Raw genomic sequence first — 18,621 nt, 5'->3', positions numbered from 1 at the left:
CACGCCGGGAACACATATTTATGTTTAAAAGACATCAAAAAGTGCATTTTGCATGATAGGTCCCCTTTAAAGTAATTGATTCTGTTGAGTGACTTAAAAGGTGCATAATGCAAAGTATTGACAAAGTTTGATGTTATACATTTCCCCCAACCTGTATACAACAACTATTGCGTCATTGATGAGTCTCACTTTCTTTAGCTCCCCTTGCCCTCTAATGCAAACAAATGTCTGGTTTTCTTGTACCTGTGCGTCCACGAGGAGGTGCCTCATCAGCGTCATGGACTTCTGCAGCGGCTCCTTCTCAGGAGGAGCGAACACAGGCTGGTCCGGCTCCACAGGCTTGGGTCCAGTCACAATGAAGCTTGCAATCTGGTCATTAATGCTGTTCAGAGACTGCACGGCTAGAAGGGGACACACACAACAAAAGCCAGTTATCATTCAGAGCATTTGGATTTTGACATGATTAAACATCAGTCATTAATCTGTAGAATTTAACTGGCATTACAAAAGACGGTTAAAAAACTGAAATTATAGCTTTTTTTGATGGTGTTGCTATCAGTGCAGGCAGGCTGAAGAAGTGCATCATAAAATGCTTTAAATACCAGAGCACCATTAAAAACACACACACACACACACGCACACACACACACACACACGCACAGTCATATCTCTTCTTCCTTTGTGGATGTATTGGCTCTCTCTGAGCAGGAACAGCGGAGATAACATTGGGAGAACGAGGTTTCCGACTGTCAAACTGATTTCTCTGTCAACGCCCTTTCTGGTCCAGAATGTTCCGTGTCGGCCTGAGAGCCATCCTGTTTTTGTTTCCCTGCTCTTGCCCTTGTGTGTCCCTGGCAAACCTCTCCTTTCAGGTTTCCTCTCCGGGCTTCCACATTAAAAAATAGCTAGCCCCACTGTATTTCCTCCTTCTCACACTCACACACACTTCCTCAGTCCATTTACCATTAATCCCCCTTAGCCTCTGAAAGGTCACCACAACTATTTCCGAGGCCACCCACATGGCGGAAAAGGAAAGAGTGTGAGAAAACGCAATTTCCATATTTTTGTGCCTTTTTAGCATAAATATCTCTGTTGTATTTTTCATGAGCGGCTACACTAACTCTCAATGTGTCATTATCCATCTCTCCAGTTTAAACTTTGCTAAAATGTCACACTTACAGACAGTATAAAGGGAGTTAAAGGTGCCGTGATGAAGAGGCCACCTGATACAGACTCTCAAACATTAAATCTCATGTTCTGCTGAAGCAATGCCCTGGCACATTTCCGGCAAATTAAAATATATCCAACCTGCTAAATCCATACTGAGTAAAATGAGTTTAGGCCAATAATCTGGATAGGGTCTTTTCAGGATGTAAATATAAAGCCTCTTTCACACACAAAAGCCCACGCAGAAAAAAAGAGCAAGAGCATAGATTAATGCGTTACATAACCAAAAAAAAAATCTTTCACCGTGGCTGACATTTCCAAGCTAACAAGCTTTGAGGAGGAAATTTGACAAGTCGGCACCGAAGGCGGCAGAGATAAGAGGGGAAAGAGGGGGGGGCAGAGCGTATCCCCTGGCGGTGAGATTGGAGCAGCCGTCAGATGTTTGAATACGTGAGCGCCGGGTTCACAGACACTCCAGCCACCTCTCTCATACAGCGCATCACATCAAGCACTACAGTAAGCTGGAGTTTGTTCCGACATGTTTATGTGGTGGATTCCAAAAGGCAAAAGGTCACATGTTCTCTTCCTGCTACCTTCCTGCATAATGTACCTGAAGTGGTAAACACACAGGTGCACATCAGCAGCACTGTGTGAACCCTTTTCGCCGCTTCCCTAAAGCTTTGGCAGATGTTAGTTCAGGCGCTGACTCTTAGTGCCCTCTACTGTCCAAAAAAATAACATGCAGGCACTTCTGAATAACAAATTGTCATTTTAATCATGGGTTTTTGATCATTCTCCCTTCTTGTGTTTGTAAATGGGGTTGCCAAAACATAAGACACCTACAGCTGAAACAATTAGTCTATTAATCAATAAGTTGATCAACAGAAAAATAAATCGGCATCTGTTAAAGACATGTTTTAAGGATAAATACCAAAAGTGCATCTCACTTCTGAAATGTAAATATTTGCTTCTCCAATATCCCCTTTCAAAATGTTATTCTAGTCAAGCAAAATAAGAGTTTTAAAGACCTCCTCTTGATCTTTGCGAAACGGAGATGGCATTGTTCATGCTCTTGACATTTTTAGAGACCAAACAATGAAGGAAATATTCAAGAAAGTAATCGGAAACTGTAGCCCCAATCTCAATATTACACAGTCCAGTTCAAAAGCACGGTAAACCTTAAGCTCAATAACATAAATTGTAAAATAACCCCCTCTCTGACAGAGTCAATTCAATAAATATTAATTACATAGAATATGTAAACATCATTAATAAGATTAAAATGCAGAGCCATTGATTATGAAAGACACACACACACAATATATTCTTCTTCGAATATTGACTGTCCAGTTGCAAAAATCGTAATCATTGCGCATTTACATTAACAAAAAGCAATCAAATACATCACGCATCTTTTCTCAGACAAACTATGAACCTGCGAGAGACACATCCCCGTGTCTCAGCAGTCTCCTTGTGCAAACTGAAATAGATTCTCCCCACAGCTCGCCTTCAGCAAACATAAGATCTGAGAGGCAGGGATGAATGTGCTAAAAAAACAGAAAGCTAAGATTGCAGTAGTTAGGTAACAATAGTTGCAACAACAAAAAAATTGAATTCTTGCTGAGCCCTCCACTGTTACTTCACTTTGTCTTCTTTCTGTCATTGTTTTTCTTTCCATGGGTGTCTCGCCTCCATAGACACATTACAAAGTGCCTCACAAGTCCTCCTATGGAGCTGAACAACGAGGATGAGAGGCCACAGAGACGCCCTGTCAGGCTTTATCTGCTCTGTAGGGACAACTTTGGGTACCAGCCGAAATAAGATCACTACCGATGAAACATTTATGAAAAAATGTATGCAGTAAACCTAATAGAATAGGGTGCAGAAAGTCAGGCTTATGTCGAGATAAAAGGGGCTTATTTCATGGGAATTCTTCACAGCACACATGAAATCTTGGAGAAATGTCACGAAATATGGTAGGTGACGAGCCAAAATTCAGTTCTGAGGGTTCTGATGTCAGACTTGCGTTTGCTGCTATTCACTGAGCTGTGAAAGGATCCATAGAGTTCTTTATTGAACTTGGGGGAGCCAACTTCTTCTTCGCTATCGAAAACTGTTACTTTGCAACTCTGCATATAAAGTGATGGCGTAATGTTCAATCATGTGCAGTTGTGTAATTCTACCAGTTGTGTAATCCCTGTTTTAGAACATAGTCGGTATTTCACTTCAGAATGTGAATAACATTATCATAAAGTCCCTATTTTAATGTATTATTTAGAATTTGATTCTGGCACTAATTCACCTACGGGCCAAGCGGATGGGAAAGAACAGTGTTGAGGTATCAAAGCTCCAGCAGCATTTGAAGTTATGAGGGGTTGATGGAGCTCTGATAAAGTCAGATAAAACAGTCTGAAGTCATTGATGACAATTGATAGGCCAGGTGATGAATAATGGTTGGGATGAGTATTGGACCTCTTCAAAAACCAAAATGTTACTGAAAAAACATCAAACTGACATTACTGTATGCTTTCTCGATGATGTATAGTTTTTTTATGTATTTTTTTTTAAATCAACATTATGTAATGATACTCAGATTGCATTAATGTATCTATGCCACATTATTGGGTTGATTTCAGGCGGGACTAGGGCTGAACGATTAATCGATTTTAAATCAAAATCGGGATTTTAAATGATGCAATTATCAAATCGCAAAGCCTGCGATTTTTTTTTTTTTTTTTTTTTTTTTCTTGTGTGTCAGTCATCCACAACAATCAGCTGTGCTCCACATGTACCAGTCAATGTTAACCAATCAGAAGTGGCCCATGATAGTAGGTGATTGACAGAATGATCCAGTCACCTGCCAAGTATTTTGAAATACTTTTCCAAATGGCTTCCAATGGAGCTTTCCTAGATGGTTTGGTGAAACAAACCATCTGAGTCAGGTTAGTAATGCTCCATCAACTGTTTTACATCTATTACAGGGTGAATCTTAAACTGAAGCTTGACTTTAAAGCAACCCAACGGAAGTTTCATGTAAGTTTAGTTATTTCACTCGTAGCTCGGGCTGCGGGGGTGCTAGAGACGGGAGCACGTTGATATGACCTTCCTAACCGGAGATATGGCCGCGTTTTACAATAAACTTCCGTTGGGTCACTTAAAAACAAATATCGCAAATTGAATCGCAATCGCAATATCTGTCAGAAAAATCGCAATTAGATTATTTCCCCAAATCGTGCAGCCCTAGGCGGGACTACTCCTTTTGGGGTAATATTAGTGCAACTAGTTCCTCTCGTGCTTCACAGGAAGCAATGCATGTGGTTTAGTGTGCGCATTATTGAGCACAGTCTGCACCTCTAAAACAATCTTAACATTATTGTTATTTAAGGCAAACTCTAGTCTCTGAATTACTGCAACAAAAACGGTGTAAGAAACTGTAAAACAAAAAAAAGTGATGATAACATCTAACTTTTATTGACAAAGACTGAACCTGTTGCAGGCCCATGAATGAAGAAAAGAAGACAGGAAAGAAACATATAAATCAAATATTTATCAATGATAATCAAATGATGCGAATTAAAACTGACTACGGATGAGTTTTAAAAGAATCAGATATCAGTCCTGAAGTAAACGTATGCCATAGATGTTGACTGAGGAGAGGCAGCATCCAAAGCCTCTTGACAGATTGAATGGCCTATGGTGCTATACAACACTGCCCCCTAATGGCCTATTGTTCATCTGAATGCCTGTGAACTGAAGTATTCCAAGTTTGTTTACAGCACACGCATTTGAATTAAATACTCTGTGAAATGAAGGCAAATCCATCAAAGCCTCACATCTTAAAAGATAAAGAGAACCAACAAATCATTACATGTATATCTAGTATGAGTCTGTCAGAGTGATAATATATGACCTGATGTGATGTTTAACACTTATAAGAGGATTCTTTCAGCATATTATATCGCCTTAGATGATGTTATAACGGCTCAGCACTTGATGTGTGATCACATGATGTTCGACGTGTTTAAAGAAGTTCTCTGTGGGTTTTGAGAGTCAAGACTTGTGAGCCATCAAAAGAAAACCTTCACTGAAGAACGGACCTCACGCACCACTGATCATGGAAATTGCTACTATACCCGATTAAGACTTTTGTCGACCGTTATAGACATGTTGATTTGAGCTAATCTTAACTTGACCACCTGGCATCAAGGTTACCGTTAAAGACATTAAGAAGCGCATGCTGACAGTCCAATTATTACATTTATACAACCGATTAATTGTTTCAGACTTTAACTGAGAAAATATGTTTATTATCTTCTGTTTGTGAGCATTTCTTTGAATCTGAGGACGTAATATTTGGCTAGTGATGGGCATTTTTCGGGCATGTTTTGGCCTCATTTTATATGGACTAATCATAGACGTAACCCTAACCACAACTACCCTTTAAAAAAATAAAAAAAAATACGTAATCATCAATGGCAGCCCTTTCCTGCTTGTGGCACGGCATAGAGCAGAACACTTTGTACGATAATATATACAAATATAAATCACACACCACGTTAACACCATAAAGACGTTGCACATACACCATTACGCATGTTTGTACACAAATGCACAGCAGAGGATTTGCATGCTGCTGATAAAGAGGCAGAGAACAGGAACACACATCAGTGGTTCGGAGGAGCTGAACCCCGGGGGTTCTGTAGCCGTGAAGCAGAGAGCAGCCAGCAACACTCTCATCTCTGCAGAGCTCATTAAACTCCACTAATCGTATCTGTTACCGCTGTAAAGGGCGGAATAAAAGGGAGAGAAGCAGGACTGGGATGTGGTTTCCTGGATGGTTTGTTTACGTGTGTGTATGCGGGAGTTCTTATGTTTGTGTGTTTGCTGTGATAGAAAAATACAGCGCTGGCTCACCATATCTGTCTATCCCTCCCTCCAGCAGAGAATGCATCCTCCTCGATTTTCTCTTCTATTTTCGCTGAGCTCTACATGCTCTCCTATTCTCTCTGCCCTCATTCTTGTGTTTTTCTGCTGCAGTTGTAACAACATGTTCAATTGTTGACTGGATTACAGAGCAGCTTGAGTTTGTACTCTATTTTAGCACGAGAGATAGAATAATAAACAAAACAAAAAGTGTCTGATGTGTTGGCACAAAGAGGCCGCAGCCTCAACGTAACTGGGCTAATCTTATTTAAACATCCTCTCTTAATAATGTAGCCTCGTAAATACACTCAGGCCTCTTGAGTTAAAAGGAAAAGCGTAGTCTCTAATTCTTTGTTGTCTCGGGACAATTTTGATTTTGGTCACAGCCGACGCAAAGCTCTGCACCAACAGGAAGGATTCAACTCACGCCACAGTGGAAGTCTAGATAAATTGAAACTGATATGACTCAAAACAGTCTGGCTTTTATGCCTTGAGAAGATTTTGTGGAGTATTTTTATAGACACTGGGTGGCCTGGAGAGTGCAGTTCTCAGCGCTTCTCTGAACTATAAGAACTGTCTTTGTAGATGCTGTCAAAGTTTGGATCTAGGCCAAGCATCTAGAGGCTTTGCCTGTGTTTGCTGTAACAACATACTTTCATTTGTTTGGTAAATCTGCCTGACTATGATGATTAAATGTGGATCCCCGGTTCGAACAACTCAAACTAAAGTTCAAAGTTGAACTCCCGAGCACCCCGCAAACATCTCTGATCCATGGGGCAGGATAATTGCATGTGGCGCTTCAATTTTTCTGACTGCAGCACGGTGTGAATTTTAAAGACAAAAAATCTCTGACTGTGAAATGACTTTAACGCTCTTTAACAGGATTATGCACTTTCTCTGAACCTAAGGATGAGCAGTTAATGGGGAATGCTGAATGCATTAGCAAAAACATTAAAGCAAATGAAAGAAAATTGGAGTCAGACTAGAGAAACTGGCCATATATATTTTTATGGTTTTATGGTACGACACCTTATATGTCGTAGCTGATATATTGTACTGCCATGTGGTAAATATTGTGTATGCTGCTATTGCTCTTTTGCACTTTTTGCATATCATGTATTTTGTTTTTGCTATGTTTGTAAAATGTAATGTTCTTAAATGTTTTATGTGAGGGACTGCGGATGGAAATTAGCTCAAAGCTAAATCCGGCACTGTTACGCTTGATACATTTGAACGTTTTAAGTGTTCATTACTGTGCATTGTCCCTGCCAAATAAACTATAAAATATAAAAATTAATAAAGATAAAACTGAAAAAAAACTACTCTCACTCAAACTCTCCTCTATTTCCCTTTTGATGTTGGAGTATGTAATATTCATGAGTGTTTTCAGTGGCGAAGGTGTTGGTCACAGTGGCGGAGCTGGGGGGTGGCCGTGGCCCCCAGCTGAATCCTGGCCACCCCTATTGGCCACTCCAAACACCCTCACCACGAGGGCCCAAAATATTTTAGAACATTAAGAAAAAAATGTTTAAGTAATCTTTCATCATTCATCAACAATTAACATTAATAGGACGTTATATCGATAATGTACTCACTAAACTTAAAATTCATTTAACTTCTTTTCTTCCAAAAGTTAATTATCCAAAGCCTCTGTACACCCCCTTCTATTTACATGTAATGGTTCGGTCCCACCTCCAAACGTGGTGTGGCACCGCCGGCACTTTCTAGCAGAGAGTGAGAGCATGTGAGGAGCAGGGATGCTAGTACTTCCGTGTGTACGATGTCTCAACGACTCACAAAGTCAGGCTTTCAAAAGAGAAAAGAAAGGAGAGGGACTAAAGGGCGACAGTATGTCACCCAGTTTTTCAATAGAAACGGTGGGTGTGGTCCATGAATGGTGGAAATGTGTCTGTTAGCTAAGTGTAGTCCATTGTAAATAATAATTGTTATGTTTTTTTTTTACTAAGCTGACATTAAGTACTGTTAATATCTATACAGAAAATTCAGAGGTTTTTAATTTCACTGCTCTTTTAGCTGACATTTAATAAATGCAGGTAAATTTTTAGCAGCTATTCATACTAAATCAGTTGTCCCTCCCCCTGGTGCCAGGACCAACAGATCCATCTTTAGGCTCCGCAGCCCCCTGTCCCCCCATAATGCTGAACCAGCTTATCTCCCCAACTGAAGGAGGTGAGCAGCATTGTGTTGAATGACATGCCACTTAACGAAGGGTGACTGGAATACAAAATATATATATATATACACTGAACAAAAATATAAATGCAACACTTTTGTTTTTGCTCCCATTTTTCATGAGATGAACTCAAAGATCTAAAACATTTTCTATATACACAAAATAACCATTTCTCTCAAATATTGTTCACAAATCTGAAAAAATCTGTGATAGTGAGCACTTCTCCTTTGCCGAGATAATCCATCCCACCTCACAGGTGTGGCATATCAAGATGCTGATTAGACAGCATGATTATTGCACAGGTGTGCCTTAGGCTGGCCACAATAAAAGGCCACTCAGAAACGTGCAGTTTTGCTTTATTGGGGGGGTCTGGGGGGGTCCGAAAACCCTAGGGTTAAACCCTAACCCTAACATGTCATCCATTGAGCATGTTTGGGATGCTCTGGATCGGCGTATACGACAGTGTGTTCCAGTTCCTGCCAATATCCAGCAACTTCGCACAGCCATTGAAGAGGAGTGGACCAACATTCCACAGGCCACAATCAACAACCTGATCAACTCTATGCGAAGGAGATGGGTGACATGTTAGGGTTAGGGTTTAACCCTAGGGTTTTCGGACCCCCCCAGACCCCCCAATAAAGCAAAACTGCACGTTTCAGAGTGGCCTTTTATTGTGGCCAGCCTAAGGCACACCTGTGCAATAATCATGCTGTCTAATCAGCATCTTGATATGCACCACCTGTGAGGTGGGATGGATTATCTCAGCAAAGGAGAAGTGCTCACTATCACAGTTTTTTTCAGATTTGTGAACAATATTTGAGAGAAATGGTTATTTTGTGTATATAGAAAATGTTTTAGATCTTTGAGTTCATCTGGGAGCAAAATGGGAGCAAAAACAAAAGTGTTGCATTTATATTTTTGTTTTATCAAAACAAAAAGGAAACATCTAATTTCAATTATACATTTCAAACAGTATTTTTCCACATATTTAAGTTATATTTATTTGGATTTATGCATTCATGTTGAGAATATTCCATTCAAAAATGTTATTATTAAAAAGGCATTTACACCATAAAAGATGACTATTGAGATCTATTGTCATGAATGTAAGTCTTATATCAAATAGTGAATTATACTGCAGCAGAATGTTGCACGTCTGCATTAAATACTGTGCATTTAGTATTGAACTACAAGATAGATGCAAGCCTGTACAGGTAGAGTTATTGAAAGCCTAAATGAGTCGGTTGGGTTCTGGAGGTGTGGTTACAACAGTGCTTGGTTGGCGTGGCCTGGGCCTGGTGGTGGGGCCCAATGTGATATCTTTTCATGGGGCCCAAAATCCCTGGTGGCGCCCCTGGTTGTGTGAGTGTATGGCGAGAGGGCGGGACCTATAAACACATTTACTACCCAATAGTAGGGCTGGACGATATTGGAAAAAACTGACATTGCGATTTCTTTTTTTTCCTGCTATATGAAAACATACAGGAATTGAAGAAAAGACCGTTTTTTTTCCCGCAAACCATCCTTTCTTGAACTTTAATGCTATACAATTGGTATTTTTTTAACTATATTTAACCGGACGAAGGATTTTAGTCACGGACGCCTGGATCTTAAGTTATCAGAGCAACAAGCTGAGCTAGCTCGGTTAGCAGCACCGAAATGCCCTGGAGAAACAAATGAAACGACTTTATTCAGTGTTTTTACCTTTAATCACCGGGTCCGTTTGCTTTGGAGATTTGATTGTGATCGGTGGTTTGCTGTGCATGCAGAGCCTGCATGTCACTCACTCAAGTACCCCTGACATGAGAGCTGCGCAAGTTTTCCTTTTGTAGCAAGCAGCAACATAATTCGCATGACCACGCGCATGTGAATATCGCGATTATCATCACCACACGATATATCGTGCAGCCCTACCCAATAGCATTGTGAGGCTGAACAAAAGGACCTTTTGACTATGTAAATGTAGTCTTTAAAAAAACAAAAACATTTACTGACTTTTTTAGGATAGCTTTAAGTAATGTTGTAAAATTACAACCGGGGGCCTAACAGGGTTAAGGGCTATTGTTTATTGTTATTTACTTTAAGATGTTTATTCTTAACTAATAATCTAATTTAAAAAACTCTTATTTAAATGATGTGTGTGTCTCTGTATTCCTGATGATACACTGAGAGAATGAGCTCATAGGGCTGCTGATCACCATAAGCTAAACTGTCTGTATATTGCATTACATTTGTATAATGTAAGCTTCGTTGATACTTTGACTGCGGGAATACGAAAAAAATAGTTAGATATACTGAATATTATTTGATCTATTCCACCACTAGCTTAATCCCAAATCATGTAGAGGTGTGTTGTTGGTGCCTTAAATAACCCCTTATTTTAAAGTGAGATGTATTTTTATGTTCATATAATAGTGATTTCAATGCCACCCTAAAATTATCACTGGTTCCATCCTGTCCACCCCACTGAAAATGTCCTGGCTCCGCCACTGGTTGGTCAGTGAAAATGATGCTGTCTATAGGAAGTGTTCCGGTCTGTAATGTGAGTAGACATATCTGCCGTAACACAACTTCTCAAACTACACTTCAGAAGTCTGTGTACTGGCACCAGGAGAGAAAGCAGGGGGGGGGGCATGAATCACACTTGACAAGACCATTTCCTTTCACTGTCATCCCTGCTGATTCGGCTGTGGGGGCTGGAAGCTGCTGCCAAAACATAAACAAGAAGGATTACATGTATAATGAACGGCCCTCTGTCAGGGTTTAGTGTTCGAGATCCACCTGAATGTTGCATTTCATCGGGGAACTTTAATTCAGTGAAACAGCTTCAGCGGCCCTGTGCCTAATTTAATGAGATTGCAATGGTCGCAGAGCACCGACAACTCAGGGAACGGCTCATTAAATCGCTTTGTTCTATTTACATGTCTTGCAGAGTTACATACAAAGACACGAACAAGCTGAACAAGAGAGTTCATGATTTAATGATGACAAGGGAAACATTTTTAATAGTAAATAATGGTTCACTCAAAGGACAAAAAACTATTTTCTTACTTTTGTGATATCTAGTGATGTAGAGATTGTTGGTTGTAATTGCCCAGGTGAAAGGATAAACTAATATAAATAATAAATAAACATATAAAGATTTATTTTTCAGTAGAGTTTTGGGTAGAATATTAACGATTGTGTTGTGCTCTCTTTTGGATAAATTGCATAATGATGGAAGTTTCAAATTACCAGAAATATATATCTTTGGAATTTCTCTATTGTACGGAGCCCTGGAGGGTTCATAGAGAGAAAAATAAATAAAAGAATTAAAGCGTGCGCACGCTTTAGTAACTTGTGCGCACGCTTTAGTAACTCGTGCGCACGCTTTAGTAAAACGTGGCCACGTTTTATTTATTTTTCTCTCTATGAACCCTCCAGGGCTCCGTACTATTGTAATTTAATCTGCAAAAAGTTCTTATCCAATTTATACAGTATGATGTGAGATTTGTATCTTTCATTTCTTTATGATAATAAAACACGTATTTACAGTATGGGTTTACACTGTTGGTCGGATTGTTCATCTCGGAAATTGTGATGGGAAGTTTTCTCATATTCTAAAAATAATACAGTTATTGGCAGATAGAAAAGGCTGGAAAATATGCTTTGGTTTCTTTACGGATTTAACGAGATCGCTAATTGATCCACTTTTTCCTTAGGGGCCAGACTAGCTGTTTTGAATTGATATACTAACCTTAAAAAAGGGGACCTATCATGCAAAATGCACTTTTGTACGTCTTTTATACATGAATATGTGTCCCCGGTGTGTCAGGGAACTCACCAAGTGTCAGAAAACACAACCCTGTCTCTTTTCCTCCATACCTAAATCTCTAAAAACGGGGCTGTAATGGATCTGATACAGACTGATACAGTTTTTAAATTGTTCTGACGTAAGAAACGGGGTGCTCCTATATGGGCAACTCTCTACCTATCAGGGGAATGAAAGGTTGCGTGGCATGGTAACAGCATGGTAACAGCATGGTAACAGCATGGTAACAGCATGGTAACATGACGCTCGTGCCTCGCCCACCCCTCCTTTGCAGGGGGGCGTGGTCAGCTGCAGCTAATTTGCCACAGAATCAGCCCTTGTGAAGACAGGGCTGGAAAAGAACAAATGGAGCGAAATGAGGCATGGCAAAAATGCATGATCCATTTGGTAATTTGAAAAAAAAAACTTCACAGACATGTTTTATATAGGCATGGACCTACAATATATTATTAAAATATAGCATGATAGGTCCACTTTAAATTATCCCACTGCTTGCCTTGTATATAAACAAACATGAGAGTGAGTCCAAAAATGCTAAAATATTCCTTAAATATAATTTGTAACTACTCAAAGGGTCATATAAGGCATGTGTTTACTTTTACATAACAGAAACCATTTTAACATGTTTAGTTTGGCTTTTCATCAGACCAGTCACCACTGCCCACCATACTGTTGAGAGGGCTCTTCGGGGTCAGCTCAGAGTAACAGCTCTCTGTGGTTTTTTCCCCCGCTGTTCCATTCGAACACCTCTGCCAGAGTGAGATTACACCCTTAGGCAGCGGGGCTTCTGATGATTACAGTGGAAAGCGAGATTTTAAGCCTCTTCACACATCTGGAGCATTCAACATCTCCTCTAACCTTGGTTGGGTGATATAGCACTTGAGTGCAGTTATCTATTTGTAAGATAACCTTGAACTATTAATTTAGTTGATTGAGAATTCTGCTTCTAAGTGTCATATCCATTCAAAACGTGTCCTGATTAAATTAACATTGAAATATAGACTTCAAGCTTAATTCTCACTTGTTGATTTTCATAAGTTCAAACTTAGTATGGAGAGTTTCTAGGAGATAGTGTGTGACATTAAGGATCAAAAGAGAACTTGCATGTTATGCTTATTTGATTCCAAAGCATTTGAGTCCCTTTCCTTCATCAGGGTTTCATCATTCATTTCTCATCTCACTGATATAAAGGGTTGCATTAAGCTTTGTCTAGCGTGGTGAATTGAATATTCTAACATAATTTTTGAGCGCTTGCATTTTAATTTTCAGCTTTGATTGAAGTTTAATTCACCATGCTCTGTCTGAATTAACTTTTGGAGATGTATTACATGTATTTGTTTTACTGGCGAGAATTGCTGTGAATGTTTTACACACTCTAAAGCATCTGTGAAAGAAAATGATGGCATGTGCCCAATCAAAAGCTGAGAGACTGTTCTGTAAGTGGTTCTTTTCAAACTGATCCGTGAAGCTGGATATTGACTTGGATCATTATTTCCACCAGTGAACAACAAAAGCTCCCCCCTCCACTTATCAAAGTCACAACAGGCGCTATTGCATTACTTCAAATGTGCAACACTCATAATCCAGCATGTGTTTGGGATTAAAGTCTCATCTTTTATCACTCATCAATGATCTCTCGTCTCACAGAGGAAAGCTTGGTGGAGATGGATTGTCTAGATGGGAGAGCACAGACGCCTGAAGTGAGGATTTAGAAGCAGGAAAGTGAAAGGATTAGAGACTTGGATTGACATGATTGGCAGAAGGATCACATGCAGCTGCTGACGCATCGTCCACCTGCCGCTGCAGATAAATGCAGCGAACAGAGAGAGAAATAACACAGGAAAGGGAACACGTGTCCAACTCATTACAAAAGGACACAAAAAACGCGCTGCAAAACAATCACAATTGCAAACATAATCAACTTTGAGCGATTAGTGAGGATTACAGTTGCATTGCAGATGAGCCAGAGAACAAGTATTTGTCACTTTATCATGGCAGAAATCCCCCATGATCATATGGAGTTCAACTGACACTTGTCAAGTTTTATTTTTTAAGCTGAATCCCATAATTCTGACGTAACACTCAAGTGCATTTGTGCCTTTAGGATTACACTCTGGGAAAACAGCGCGTGTCAGAAATGTGGCAACGTGAGACAGCAATGTTTGTTTTTTTACTTTAGATACTATAGATAGACTATTTTATGTATTCATGTGACATCTACCATCAACACACATCTGTAAAACTAGACAAGAAGTCTTTGGGGTATGTTCTGTTTGTTTGTGTTTTTCCTTTTTGTTTCTGTGGGTTTTATTTATTCGTTTTTTGTTTTGTGGCATTTTTTTGTACATGGTTGTATTTAGGAAAATATATAGTATAAATGTATTGTTCATGTATGGATATAGATGTATATTATTGTGTATGATTCATGTAAATTCTGCTTCTATGTGGGTAGTAACCGAGACCATGATTTAAATAATTTCAAATGTATGTCATAATCTGTGCTTTTTCTGTTGTAACAAGTGAAAATGTCTCCCATAGATACCTCTTTGGTGGTTTAAAGGGTCCAGGAAAAACACACAATATGTAGCCTAGTTAGTTTGTTGAAGCAGAATTTGAGCTACTTGTTATATAGTCTGTACAATTCAAAATTCAAAGCCAACTATGTTGAATCAATGGGTCTCAGTGGGCTGAGGGGGAGAGATAGTTTCTCCTGCTGCCGGGCTGTTGGCTAACATCCAGCCCTTAGTGGTGGACTGTGGTGCTGCTGAGCGTCACTGCTGGCTGCTGTGATAATAACAGCACCATGGAGGGCTGACTGGTGGTGTGTATGCCAGTTGGCCAGCAGACATGCATCACTAAACTGCTGTGAGTTTCAGTGTGGAAAGTTTGTGTTTGATTCTGTTGCTGGCACCTGTGCATTCATAGTAGTGTAGTATACGTGGCAATGTGAGTGCAGCTTGTATAAGAAGCAACATGCAACAGGGGTGTACTGAAGAAAATACACATTCATTTAGTTACTTTGTCAAAAACCAACACTTTTAAATCATCCTCAAAAACGGTAAAAACCCATGACTTGCTTGCAAACACTGCTGCTTAATACCTATTTAATCTAATCCATAATCTTATACGAACAAGTTTTTTGAGTTTTTGAAGTCTAATTTCTTGATACTTGACCAGTGTATAGTGAAGACGTGTAGGCTACAACATTGCTGCATTGCCTTTGGGTCACATTACTAGAAGCCTTTGAAATTAAATGAAACTTTTCAAAAAAGGAACTGCTGACTTTCCATAACAAAATGTATGGAAAAAGCACTAAAGTCTAATAAGAGGTTTCCCATTGACCACAGACGACTACTCAAAGTACCTTATAAAACCTACAAAGTCTGTATAAAAACATGTTTTTTTTTGCAACACAAAATCATACATTTTTGCAGCACAAAATCATACATTTCTTACAGGGGCTGCTTCAGGCTACAAATAAACAATTATTCACTCATAAGTACCTGTTTGCATCAATAGGCCTACCTACAGGGTTTAAATAAATACAATTAAATCACTTGCACTGTTACATTGCCTAACACACACCTGTGACTCATTCACCACGCACCAATTAGTGACTGAAAATTCGCAAAGAAATGTTGTTATCTCCATCTAAATGCATCAGCCTTTCCTCTCTATTGGGAATAAATGACACTAATTAGCACACACGTTGATCATTTAGCTCCACAAACTGCTGCACCGCTAATAAACCAACACACATTAGCTAGGGTAGCATAAACACATTGTTGAGTAGAGAAAGCTTCCTTACCTCATACTGTAGCAGGTGTTTGGTCTGTTATTTCTCTACACTACAGTGCACTCTGTATACAGTTGTATCTCCAATAAAAATACTCATCTTGGTATTATTATTCATTCATCTGTTTTAGGCCAAACTTGGAAGAGGGGTGCACTAGTTAAAGTTAGCTAATTAACGCTAACTGATAGCCACATAGTTCTAGTTAGAGATTGACGTATTAATAATTTAAAAATAAAACCTTCCTAAAAGACAAACGACGTTTCTTAACAAGAGTAGGTGGTAGTAGGTAAGCTACAACCTTATTTCCATCGAAACAAGCCAATATTGCTGCGTATTTCGAGCTGGACATCTAACATTGGACTGCAGCCGAGAAGAGATAGCAGGGAGCGTCTACAAAGTGCAACGCCAAAAATACATCGGCATATGGGCCTACTACAAAAATGTTCAATAAATTGACATACAGTTTAACCAACATTACTTCTTAAAATACAGGCCTCCGACTGGTTATACAACACCAGCAATTCATATATATTTTTTATTTTGCATCATTTGGTAGATTAGATTGTTTTCTTTTAGAGGTGGAATCAGTAATGGAAATACTTGTACCTCAAAATTGTACACAGTAAGTACAGTACTTGAGTAAATGTACTCATTAACCTCCCACCTCTGAAACTATTGTACAGTGTGTAGTGTAACCGAAATCCCAGCACACATTACAGTATCTGTGTTATCTTTATTAAACTAGAGAAATAGGTTTAAAGAAATATGCAATTTCTCAATTTTGGTGAATATTGTTTATGGAAAATAATAAGCAGCTGACTTGAAATAAAGAAAATATTATAACACATGTTTAATGATTCACTTCTCAAATGCAGTGAATATGCTGCATTCAGGCCTATTGATTTGCTGTTAAAAATGTATGAACACATCAAAGTATTGAGGAGCAGCAAGCAGAGAAAAATGAAAAGGCTACAGACATTTTTTTATCATGAATTGTGACATCTGTGTCCTTGAAGGTGTTTGCTTTTATTATAGCACAGAATTTCCAAACACTCTGCAGTAATACATCTCTGCGGTATCAAACATGTTATATTTTGTTATGGATTGTATTGCACTATAGATAGAAATCAACAGTGTTTTGATTAGCTGGCTATAGCTATACTATCTCCTGTAAACTCTCTGGAGATGACAACCATTTTAAATGCTTTATATTCAGAATGACCCCTATGTGCTACAGAATGTGGTCGCACACAAAGTTTATATCAGGAAGGTTTAGCAGAAAGGACAAGAAAGATGAAGCGAAGGAGAGACATTGCCCGCTGACCCTCACTCTGTATTAAATCAGGCTCCTCTGGTAGCGCACTCATTCATCTGAAGGTTAATGGAAGTGGGAGATGTCTAATTCCAAGCACAGGGCCTAGAAGGTAGGTGCATTGTAAATTTGTGCCAGGTGTCCTTTGATCCGCCTTCTAAATCAGAACGATTGCATTGACAGCAGTTTTCCTCTGTGAGGAGTTTTAAAAGCTTAATATGAAGGTGTCTGTTTTTTTATTACACGAAGAAAAAATGCTTCCCAGAACATCTTGACACAAAAGCTTTCCAACGACTGAGGAATTTCATCACCTTTGGATATGCACATATTTGCATAGTTCTTACTCTGGGTTAACACAGTGTCAAGCTATTTACTGGTGATTCTGATGTGATTTAGCTTCACAGATGCATAACCATGATTTCCATCTCATGTGAGGATGAGTATGTCCACTGGTGCAGACCAATAGCATTCATCTGTGATTGACCGGTCACTAACAGATCTAGACATAAAGTACATCAGGTCACGCTACATAATTATAATCTCTTCCTTTACTTTTTTTAAGTTACGTTTTGGTTCATACATTTCATCAAGATCACAGACCCACTAAAATGGAAATAAGTTCCCAAGAGAAACTGAAACTATAGTCAAAATAATATAATTTGAGTTATTCTTCAATAAGCCATCGAAACTGAAAAGAAGCCAGTGTGAAAACATCATATCTTTACTGCTGTTTGTTTGCGAGCACCGGGAGCAACATTATTTATGCTCTTTGTAGACAAAGTGCACCAGGAAAAGCACTAAAACACACTATCAGCAGAGTGTGCTAACCCTGAAAGTCTGCAGCATGTGTTGCTTCAAAGCGCTAGATGACATTAAAAAAGATTCACAGTTGTAGTCTGAATTATTTTTATATTTTACCCTCACTGATTGTGTGAGATCATTTAAATCTGGCTGAACGATAATGCATCTCCTGTGGCAAAATGTCTTCAATTAGTTAAAAGGAGCACATCATGGTAAATGATAGTATGAATGCACAGGTCTTGTAGAGTAACAGTTAGAATGGCTTTTCCAAAGTTACCCTTAGCGCAAACTAGAATAAATTAAACAAGGAAAGAGGGGAAAACAGCCCAAATCCTTGACTGAAAAATATTGATGTTACCTTGCTGAGTGCACACACTTACTGTACCAGAAAAACCTCCTGCAACGTGACTCCTTCTACATGATTAGCAGCACCAAGAGCATGAAGCTAATCTCCCACTGCAGGAGAGCCCACTGGGTAAAGAGGTGTGAGGAATCTGTGAGTGTGCTGGAACCATAACACAAGTGGAAGCAAGAGAGGAATTAACCACTTCAAAGAAGACCAAAGTATGTTCTACACCTGCAGTGGTCACATATTAAAACTTCAAATCACGTTCCCG

General features: G+C 39.2%; 1 protein-coding gene across 1 annotated transcript in view; it reads right to left on the bottom strand.

The window, feature by feature from the left end:
• LOC307036054 (kazrin-like) overlaps positions 1-18,621 on the bottom strand; it is a 182,975-nt gene that overhangs the window by 160,733 nt on the left and 3,621 nt on the right. Inside the window, 1 exon segment of the mRNA XM_079676036.1 lies at positions 244-401. Within this exon segment, the coding sequence (XP_079532162.1) occupies positions 244-401 (158 nt within the window).

This window comes from Notothenia rossii, assembly GCF_949606895.1.
Source record: "Notothenia rossii genome assembly, chromosome: 4".
In the NCBI taxonomy this organism is placed as follows: domain Eukaryota; kingdom Metazoa; phylum Chordata; class Actinopteri; order Perciformes; family Nototheniidae; genus Notothenia; species Notothenia rossii.
The sequence above is the reverse complement of the archived record's forward strand: the minus strand, read 5'-3'. Positions and strand labels throughout refer to the sequence as shown.